General features: G+C 39.5%; 1 protein-coding gene across 2 annotated transcripts in view; it reads right to left on the reverse strand.

Annotated features, from left to right (window-relative positions):
* The window catches only part of itgb1bp1 (integrin beta 1 binding protein 1), a 22689-nt gene extending 11519 nt beyond the window's left edge, over nucleotides 1-11170 (reverse strand). The window contains exons 1-4 of one of the 2 annotated variants that reach the window (XM_039748879.1): nucleotides 10863-11170; nucleotides 5996-6128; nucleotides 4547-4716; nucleotides 358-476 (exon numbers count right to left, since the gene is read on the reverse strand). In XM_039748879.1, coding sequence (XP_039604813.1) covers nucleotides 358-429 — 72 coding nt within the window. In that variant the 5' untranslated portion in view covers nucleotides 430-476; nucleotides 4547-4716; nucleotides 5996-6128; nucleotides 10863-11170. The remainder of the gene's footprint in view (nucleotides 1-357; nucleotides 477-4546; nucleotides 4717-5995; nucleotides 6129-10862) is intronic. The other variant, XM_039748878.1, reaches the window with a different exon arrangement.
* Between the last annotated feature and the right edge of the window lie 240 nt (nucleotides 11171-11410).

Here is an 11410-nt window from a genome sequence, read left to right on the forward strand (position 1 = left end):
CAGAGTCCCCAGGAGAGGTTGGGGACTCATATTCTAGGACATTACTGCCTGATAATGGGCATTGTGATGCAGTGGTTAAGGCTTTGGACTTCAAGTCCTGAGGATGTGGGTTCAAATCCCACTACTGACTCTCTGTGACCATGAGCAAGTCACTTGAACTGCCTGTGCTCCAACTGGAAAACCGCAAAGAAGTGTAAGCAGCTGTATCATAAATGTTGTGAGATCACCTTGGAGAAAAGCATCTGCCAAAGAAGTAAATGATAATAATAACCATAAACATCAAAGCACAACAATTCATCACACTGTGAAAAAAGCACATCCACCAGCAGATCAACATTTGTTTAAAATTCCACTCACCTTACTTTTTGTGCTCACTTCACTGCTTTGAGAACTACTGCTGCTGTGTCTTTTTTTGCCTTTTCGAAACATTCTTCACCATGACGTCAGCACTGTAGGCCTGAGTAATGACCAGCATTCTAAAATACAGGTTCAAAACTGAGAATTAAATACTCACAATGATGTATCAGTTGGTATTAGACAGTTGAAAAATTCTATCACTTCTTATATAATACGCTACCGTGGCTGTTCGTTTGTCTGTCCAGGATTTTAAATCACCTGTAGCTCGCAAACTGTTTTGACGTATTGACTTGAAATTTGGTACACATATACTGCGCTTTCGCTTCACCGTCACTTTCTCAACCTTTTCATATCTTACATCTTTCTTGAAGCAGATTGAAGACTTAAGTGCCAGCTTAAGTGAAAAAGTAAGGAAAACATACTAAGTAATTGCAACACAAACACCAACTTAATCAGTTTTAATGCAAAAATGACGGAAGAAGAGAAGAGGCAGGCCACTAGGGTGGGGAAGAGAAGAGCTGCTCAAGAAGCAGCAAGCGCATCAACGTCTGAGCAAACAAATGGTAAATGTACAGAGGAAAAAGCATGAAAACTAGGAATGTTCAAGTCAAGTGTATTCCGTGCAGTGCGCCGTTACTGGTATTATATATTTTTTGATGAAAATAGTTACACCCAAAATAAATACTTTATTGTGCATGAAAACCAGAATGCAAAACAGCTACTATGAATATGAAATTGTATGAAAGGAAAGGTATTGGAACAAAATGAGGCTGAACATGGGAAAAGTGGGCAACATCCTCTTTGTTGGCAATACAAGTGGAGATGTATTGTGCTGTGGTGTTGTACAGGTATAGACCAATGTCATGGTGATATAATCCACCTACCAGAACAGAAATTAGTAAAAAGGGGATGGCAATGTTTGCTCCGAACTGACCGAGATCTCAGAGCATTTTATAAATAGGATCATTCTGCAAAACATTTTACCTTATTAGAATTGTAAAACAACCACTCAGTATCATTACCAGTAGAAAAATACATTATTATTATTAAAAACATAACCAATATATCAACCAAAACCAGATGAAAACCATGTACCATACAAGTCAGTGGTACTTTCAGACTGATGAGTGCAAAACTCAAAACACATACAGCAAACAGCATATGGAATTCTGCTAATAGATAGACAGATAGTTAGATAGATACTTTATTAACCCCAAGGGGAAATTCACACACTCCAGCAGCAGCATACTGATAAAGAACAATATTAAAGAGTGATAAAAATGAAGGTAAAACAGACAATAACTTAGTGTAGTGTTAATGTTTACCCCCCCTGGTGGAACTGAAGAGTCACATAGTGTGGTGGAGGAACGATCTCCTCAGTCTGTCAGTGGAGCAGGACGGTGACAGCAGTCTGTCACTGAAGCTGCTCCTCTGTCTGGAGATGATCCTGTTCAGAGGATGCAGTGAATTCTCCATGATTGACAGGAGCCTGCTCAGCGCCCGTCTCTCTGCCACGAATGTCAAACTGTCCCTCACCAGTTTGTCCAGGCGTGAGGTGTCCCTCTTCTTTATATGCTGCCTCCCCAGCACACCACCACGTAGAAGAGAGCGATCGCCACAACCGTCTTGATAGAACATTTGCAACATCTTATTGCAGATGTTGAAGGACGCCAGTCTTCTAAGGAAGTATAGTCAGCTCTGTCCTCTCTTGCACAGAGCATCAGTATTGGCAGTCCAGTCCAATTTATCATCCAGCTGCACTCCCAGGTATTTATAGGTCTGCACCCTCTGTACACAGTCACCTCTGATACTCACAGGGTCCAGGAGGGGCCTGGGCCTCCTAAAATCCACCAGCAGCTCCTTGGTTTTGCTGGTGTTCAGGTGTAAGTGGTTTGAGTCGCACCATTTAACAAAGTCCTTGATTAGCTTCCTATACTCCTCCACCTGCCCACTCCTGATGCAGCCCACGATAGCAGTGTTGTCAGCGAACCTTTGCACGTGGCAGGACATAATGAGATTAATGTTAAAAATACTAAAATTCTAAAAAGAAAGGCCCATATAGTGACCTATTAAGGTTGGACTAGAGAGAGAGAGACACAGTTTGAAGAAATGTTGAGCAACACAAAAAGGGGACAGTCACAACAAGCAAAAAGGAACGGCACTGAAGTAAAAGTTGTTGCTGTTTTATAGAGATCCTCACGTTTAATCCTGGAAGGTCACAGTTCCTGCAAATGTTATTTCCAACCCAACTGCTTAATTAGAAGCAATAAAACATATTTTGATGTTATGTTTTATTATTGTTTTCATTCTGGAAAATTGCCCAAATGACTAAAGACTGTTATTGTTCCCCATGTTTGCAGCCAGTTTTACCACACAACCTCATGAATTCTGCCCTTATTGAGAAATATATTATTAATGAATTTTGAAGGTGTTTGAATGGCAGTGTAACAGCTCCAATGCCATCATGGCCCTAATCATTTTCAATTATTTCCTTTATGTGACCAGTCTAATGCAACAGACATGGTCTCAATGTATTAAAAAAGTTTTGTGAAAAAATTTATTTAGAATTTGTGCTATAAAGAGAGCTTCCAAGTCTTCATTTTCTGCACTCCTGGATATTATACTTTACTGTGCATTTGTGCACATCTTCTGCAGACAGTGGTAGTGTGTAAAGGAGGACCTTAAAGAATAAGAACGTAGCGGGCCACATAGGGTTTTTTTGTTTCTATGTAAGTATGTCCTGTTGAGTGTTTGTTAAATGTGAATGACAACACTGGTGCACTGATTTCTGTTTGTAAATTGGGCTCAGTGACTTTAAACAGGTTTGCACTGATGTGGAGGGGCTTGTGGGATTTGTAGTTTGTATGCATTGTACCAATAAAACCAGACGAGAAGGATGTGGCGGGACTTTGAGTGGACCATTTTCTAATCAACATCATCCATAGCAGCTCCTAAACATTTTCAGTTACTGGACATTCGTAGTGGAGAAGGATGGTGCTCGGCCACCAGATGTAAGGACAGCAGTGTGTTCTTTTCCTCCCAATCCAGTCCTTTGATGCTCTTGGATAAGAAGCACACCTCCAAAGAGTATTCTTCTGGACTCCGGTGGTAAGACAGAATTTCACTATCCATATTCCAGGAAGCAGTTTACTGAATGGGATTGTTCCGCTCTTCTTTCTATCATTTAACCGTAGTTTCAATTTCTAGAATCACTTCCATCATTTACAGTATGGACTTTTTTTTCCAGGACTGTAATCATCATTGTGTGGGAGTTTGTTTCTGGGATGTGTATGTATGTGTGTATTTGTAAATAGTTATTCTAGCAAATAAGGATCATTTTATATATTTGTGTGTTTAATCTTAAGGGGCTTTTTCCTGGGTGTTCTTAATATTTGGGTGGCAGGGTGGATATTCTTCATTTTAAAAGTGTAACACCTTTTCTGTGTAACACCCTCCACACAAGCTATAAGCAGTTTGGGAGGGGAGGTAGTGGGTGGATGGATGCTAAAAGAAGAAGAAAATATAGGACTCCAAAGACTGACATTAATTTAAATTGTTTGGTGGGAAGTTAATCAAATGCCCAATTTTCAACTATTAAAAGTCTTCACTCCACTCCTAGAAAATCCCAAACCAGTTAAATCGCCAATTACAGTTAACAATTTGAATATTTTGCTTAATATGTCTAATTTAAGCCACCTCCTCATCCAACTGTAAAACTGTCAGCTTTCAGGTTCTTGAAGCCCATCATAGCACAATGAAAACAAAACCCTGCAAACTTTCAGGAAAAAATAAATAAATAAATAAATAAAATGAAGCCCCCAGTCTGGAAAGCATTACAAAGCGATTTCTTTTATCATTGTCTCAAATGGCGGTAACCTGATACAGTGGTCAACCATCTCATGAGCGGCATTGTAAACCAAAGGCACAAACATTATACTGTACATATGCGTTTTCCACACAAAATTATGTTCTAAAGTTAGTTAACTGTTTTCTATAATTTTTACAAATTAAAAATGCCAGTCCTGCCATTTTACAATAAATAGAATAGCTTGTAGATGTCATTTTTGAACACACACCACAATATTATGACATTCAGCCATTCTACAAGAAGCCCTGCTGTGCACGATACCACAAGGCTGGTCTTCTCCAACCCCCACAACGTCACAAAAGATGGCAGAGCTTCTCTCACCTTGACTAAAGTGGAATCATGGCTTAGCAAACTTTGGTCCGATAAGATCTTCCATCACTGAAGAAACTACAAATTCGTATGTGTATTACAAGATTCTTCAGGGGAATGTTAAGCCATCCTTCCTTGAGCTGAAGCTTTACAACAGCTGGGTCGTGCCGTAAGACAATGATCTGAAATGGACAAACACAAAAGTCAAAATCAGAAAGGTCAAAGAAAGATAACACAGTAGCAATTTTAGTCATTTATGAGACCAATAACCCCCCTGAGATGATGTGATGGGATGGGATCTGTAATGACAGTGTAGTCTAAAAGTCCACCAATGTCACTGCTTTGTGGACTACAATTCTCCCACAGTGCTCTGTCAGTAATTATAGAAGACAGCTGGCTGCAGCTGTTTTTACTGGTCTGTAAGAGAGTCCAAACTATTACTTTATCTTAAAATAAAGCTTTTGGAGATAAATTTAGTTCTATTAAGAAAATATTCAGCAAGATAAACTATTAATCAGCTGTCAACTAAACACTGTGAAAAATATGCAATGATGATGGAAAAAAAATCAGTTGGAGTAAAATCCTTTCTCACAGTATTATGCAGATCTTTTGAATCTGTGTTACCTAACTGTTAAAAACTCCATACGTTACTCAAGCTAATAATACAACTTAGAAATGAGCAATTCTATCGATTTCTGCTAGTTCCGTTTCTGGCGAGTTTTATAACCAACAACACCGCTTTAAATACCGTTTAGAATTTATATGTTTTACAAAATAACTTTTTTTGTAAAATTTAAGAAAGTTACTTTAATAGCCATTTTCATTAAATAAATAAACACGTAGAAAACATTTTGTCTTGTCACAGATGGTATTATTCTACAAACAGTGTTATGAATAAAAGTTATCCAAACCTGGGTTTTAATTGAATTGATCTAAAAATAAAACACATTTTAAATTTCTAATATATATCATTAATTACCGGTAATTAAAAAAAATCTGATATCAAGAAACAAAAATGTAATACATGCAAAAACTGGCACACAATATGAATGGTAGACATTACGTCAGAGGCAAATTGAGATGAATCCAGCATGGAGTTACACTTGATTGCAGTAGACTAATAGAATCTATGAGTTTATCTTTACTGTGTTTACTGAATTTCAGTGGCACAAACCTGGTGAGCACATAAATGCTGATGGATAAGTCAGAAGGGTTGACAGTTCTATCTGGGATTCTTTCGAGCAATGCTAGAGCTCATTTTTTCACTTTGGCACTATAAGTTTACTTTCTTGGTGTGCACAGTACATTATCCATCCCTGAAGACCTGCACTAAGCTACAAAAACATTATAAAATTGCCAGGTAAAGTCAGACGTCGATACAACCCACAAAGTTCTAACATACTTCTCAAAACAATGTTTGTGAAGATCCTACTTTAGGCCAGCTTTTTAAATTTTCAATACCTTTACTGGGTCTCTGCTTAAACGTCAATTCCATAGGGTAACAGACTAAGCTCCTTTGTGTCCTGGGATTGTCCCACTAACACTCCTCTGGACTCTCTCTGTCTGGAGCCTCTCTCTGTCACCTGAATCATCTCTGAAATTATATAATTTATTTTGAACAAGCTAGAAACAAAATGAACATTAAAATTTGCTCATTTAAATAACTTCTTGGCTGTTCTGGTATTTACTGTATTTTCTTATTCCATGAACTTTCATATTTATTGTTCATACTGCTGGCTATAGCGACCTGCATATATACAAAATACCTGCAACCTGATCAAAAACCCATCACCATGACGATCATGCAGATAGTTGTAACGGGGGGCTTTCACCAAGGTGCTCTTTTTTCCCTTAACTAATTTCTAAAGTATTAATAATAGTTCTTTCAGGTTGAAAATATACAAGAATTTGTGTATATCTATGGCACAAACACCACTTATTTTGAACTGTAATTTTAGACAACATAATACTTGCACAAGACTATAGAAGATTTCTGTAGCATTTTTTTCTTATTTAAAAACATACCAATATTTGACAGAAGAATTTAATAAATACTCAAAGCTCCACCCACTAACAACTATGTAGATGCACAATCTGCACATCGTAACCCATAACCCCAACACTACAACAACATTTATTTATATAGCACATTTTCATACAAACAGTAGCTCAAAGTGCTTTACATATTAAAGAATAGAAAAATGAAAGACATAATTATAAAAAAATAAATCAACATTAACATCGAATAAGAGTAAGGTCCAATGGCCAGGGGGGACAGAAAAAATAAAAAAACTCCAGACGGCTGGAGAAAAAATAAAATCTGTAGGGATTCCAGACCATGAGACCGCCCAGTCCCCTCTGGGCATTCTACCTAACATCAATGAAACAGTATCTGCAAAATACAGTATATGATCATGGAAAATATAGCCAGGATTTCAAATTTCCAAAAAAGTAGGAAGATGTCAACATTAAATGTCATCTTATTACAGCAAGTCTAAATAACACTATTTTACAGTTATGCAGCAGTGCTAGAACAATCGATCCCCTGCTCAATCTCCCCAGTCTCACATATCTTTATCTTCACTACAAATGGTTTTCTAGAGGTTAAATACAGTAGATGCGCTCACTGACTGCTGACATTCACCTGTTCAAACTCTCACCATAGAAAATTGAAATTTTTACAGTTCAGCATTTGCAATGTTGTCCAAAAAGCCAAAATGCCAACACATTACCCGACAACATGCAATTATTCGCATTGGGCATTAACAGTTTTCTGTATTCATCCAGCCAGTCATTTTTTTTTTTTTTGACTGCAAGAGTTAGCAAACATGACCTTAAAAAGCTGCAACTAGAAATCAATTCTTGAAGTTAATAAATCACGTTATTAACTAAATAGTCAGCTCCTGGTCTCATTTGGCAACATCAAAAATTCCATCCAGAGTATTTGTTTTTTTTACTTCCTTGAGTAATCAATAAAATCGTCAAGGGTTCACAATTCGTTAGTATCCGTTAACTGTACTGTTTCTTCCTGTTACTTTGTAAATAATAAAATGGCTACTGTATATTGATAGCAACACAAGTAAAATACAAATGTTACTAACTAGGTAAGCTTTTGGCCATCTTGATATATTCATTTCTGTTACAGATTTGATTTGTAAGAAGGTAGAATTCTTCACTTTTAACAGAAATAAGCACTCATTTTCAGAAAACAAAATGCACCAACACAGATTAATGGGATACTACAGTTACTTCATAAATGTAAAGCGTTGCTCTGTAACACCCCTGTGCCCTGGGCCAAAAATAAGGTCAACATTCATATAACTAAGAGAGACCGGTGTTAGGAAACACTGCCAGCCATTAAAAACTCCTGCTGTAACTCCCATCTGAGGGGGCAGCTGGCCAACCTTGTTGAACCCGGAAAATTGCCATTAAACCAATACAGAAAGTGACAGTGTTGTAATCCAAAGTGATTATTCATCCCACTATATCCTAACTACAGGGTCACGGGGGTCTGCTGGAGCCAATCACAGTGTGCAAGGCAGGAAACAAACCTTGGACAGGGTGCCAGCCCATCACAGGGCACACACACCCACACACCAAGCACACACTAGGGACAATTTAGAATTGGCAATGCACCTAACCTGCATGTCTTTAGACTGTGGGAGGAAACCCACGCAGACACGGGGAGAACATGCAAACTCCACGCAGGGAGGACCCAGGAAGTGAACCGAACTGCAAGGCAGCAGCGCTACCCACTGTGCCACCAAAGTGATTAGCTACTGGAAAAATTCATAAAATAGAAAAAAAGCATTTCTGTGCATGTGGTAGTTGAAGTCATCTGCCAAAAGGTTATCCAAAAACGGTTTGTTGGCACAGCAGTTAGTGTTGCAGGCTCTAATCTCATTACTAATAATCTCGTGTCTAAAGAGGTCTCCATTCGGAATCTCCTTGTGTTCTTGTTGGTTTTATTCAGGCATTTTGTTAGGCAGTTTGCCAACTTTAAACAGCGTTGGTGTATGTGGGGGACTGAATCTGGGTGTGGACTGGCATCCAGTCAAACGTTGACTCCTGGCACGGAAGAAACAGATGACAGTTGCTCCAATTTAGAAGTTTGCAACAATTTTTCCTGCCAACTTACACATATTGTGGTGTCTACAGATATAAAGAACACATTCTTCTATCAAAGACAGCAGTGCAGCATAAAGGCTAAGGTACTGGACTATAAAACCACAAGGCTGCTGGTTCCCATTTCACCTCTGTAACCCTAAGCAGGTCATTTGATCTTAAAAAAATAAATAATAAACAAACAACTATAATGAATAGGATTTTGTGAGTTGTCTTGTACTAAAAAACACCAGACAAATGTACAAGAATTGTGGAATAAACTAGTTGTCCGTTTTCACAACACTTCTTTTTCATCTTTTCCAACCCCTTTGTGGGGTTGATGTGGTTGATCACCCTTCTCCAAACAGCTCGGTCCTGCACCTCCTGCTCAGTCCAGCCTTTTTTCTTCAGATCTTCTTTTACTTTATCCATCCACCTTCACTTTGGCCTCCCTTGCATTTTCCTCCCCTGTACTTCCATTGGTCCCACATATTCATTGTCTCTCCTCCTCACATGTCCATGCCTGTTTCACCTACTTTTGTAGATATCTACTCCACTCTTACTGTCTCATTTTTTATTCCGTCCTTTTTTGTAACTTCACACATTCATCTCAACATTCTCATTTCTGCCACATCCAACCTCTTCTACTGCACTCCCTTTCCGGCCCATGCTTTAGCACCATACATCATTGCCTGACTTGCAGCTGTTTTATAAACCCTATCTTTAACCTTTGCCTTAATTCTTCAAATCACACAATACTCCTGATGACTTCTTCCAATTGTTCCATCCACACTACACTCTGTGGTTTATCTCTGCATCTAATTTTCCATCTTGAGCTACCACTGAACACGGACATCTAAATGTATCCACTATTTTCAATTGGTCTCAATGCAAGCTAAGTTGTGAATCCTGATCATCATTAAACAACTTATTGTCTGTCTTCTTCCCATTTATCTTCAAACTTTCGTCTTCCAAAGCCGTTCTCCATTCATTCTTCCAGCTTCCTCTTTTCTGGGCTGCACAACACAATATCATCAGCAAAGAGCATACCCGAGAGAGACTGGACTGTCTCAACACATACATAATCATAGGGGCTGGCAAAGTAGGTTTACACTTGATAGGATGGAAAAAGACATGCACGTTATGATTATTCCAATATCTTTATTAACACCATAGCTTTATTAAAGTATGTTTACACTTGTTTGTATCAAAGAAGACATGCCAGCTATGATAAACACAGTAGCTTTATTAACAGTATTAACCTACTTGTGCCCACCCCTGCGTAACCAGTTCAAAGAGGGAAGGACTTAAAGATGATCGCTGGTGCAGACGGACTCTAACTGGGATCTTGTCTGTTACCCCATCACTGATTCGATCCCGAGTCCTCACTCATATCCTGCACACGTGAACGCGTTTAAATTTGAGTGTCACTTGTTGAAGCAACAATTTGGATCCCGAACACCACCGGGCACAGTGAATTAAAGAACACTAGACTCACAGATTCTGTCTCTCTCTCACACACACAAAGGACAATTCTGAGTTGCAATTTAATCTAACATGGGACTTTAGGAGGAGGTAAACGCACTTTGTCATTGGGAGTACGTTTGAACGATACGAACCCAAAACGCTGCATCCTTGCACATTTACCTTTAAAGCCCGAATCTATTTCTTTCTACAAATTTATGAATTTAACTTTTCTATTGACAAGATATGCCGTGCACTTGTTTACAGGTCACACGATGGTGAAAGGCGCTATACTGAGAAAGCTTACATAACAAATACAAGGCCATCTAAGCGCAAGAAAGAGGGTCTCGACTTGTTGCATGGCGCCCCCAGTGGGCTCATCGAGTACTCATCAAGTTTTCACTACTCCCCTTTCATTTTGTTTTAACTCTTAAAGGCTAATGTATAACTCCTTCAGTTTAGCAATGTGTCACCGCTGCTACAAACCACACATGACCAGGACGCCTCCTAAAACGTCTCGCGACAAGTAACAAGTGAATTGCTGATCGGACCCCCGGCGCACGAAGTCGACCTAAGGTCCGATCAAAAGTGGAACCCAAGCCACAAATAACGGAAACCAGTTGCGAACTCCTCACCCCAGCCCTCCGTCCGCCTCTTAACCTCTCCGCAGCCTTACATGGATAAACAGGGACGATACGCTTACTCTTCACCAAGCTCTCGAAACAAAAAAAAAGACAAAAACAAATGGAAAGGTTCTCACCGTGTAGCGATAGCCCCCAATCCGCGGGGCGGCCCAGCGTGGTACTTTTCGGCGCCAAGCCCGCCCTTGTGCCTCCTTGTGTCTGCCGGCTCTGTTTGGGTGAATGCGCCGCTCCCCTCAGACGCTCCACTTCCTTTGGCGTCCACCCACACCTCTTAAAGGCGGCGCTACTGTTTTTTTTTTTTGTACCTTTATTATTGACTTCTTCCTACAGCCTGTCCTTTTCACTTCAGTGTAAATATTGTTCGTTATGTCCAAAAGGCGACGGCAGCCGCGCGTTTCTTCCAGTTGCGCGGGTATCACAACGTCTTTAGCGCACTGCTTGCTTGACCCATGGCAGGGTGAAAAATGAAGTGAGAAATGACGTATAATATGTGACCCAAAGCGGAGGAGGAAAGTCGCGTTAAACTTACATTTCTGCATCGTTGATTTATTTGTTTAGTGTATTTTAAAGCGGTCGTGGAATGCCAGAGCAGCCCTGAGTGCAAAGCAGCACCCTGCACTGGCCGGGATGCCGGCGCATTAAATGGCACACATAACGGTTTCTG

This window comes from Polypterus senegalus, chromosome 3 (assembly GCF_016835505.1).
Source record: "Polypterus senegalus isolate Bchr_013 chromosome 3, ASM1683550v1, whole genome shotgun sequence".
Lineage (NCBI taxonomy): Eukaryota > Metazoa > Chordata > Cladistia > Polypteriformes > Polypteridae > Polypterus > Polypterus senegalus.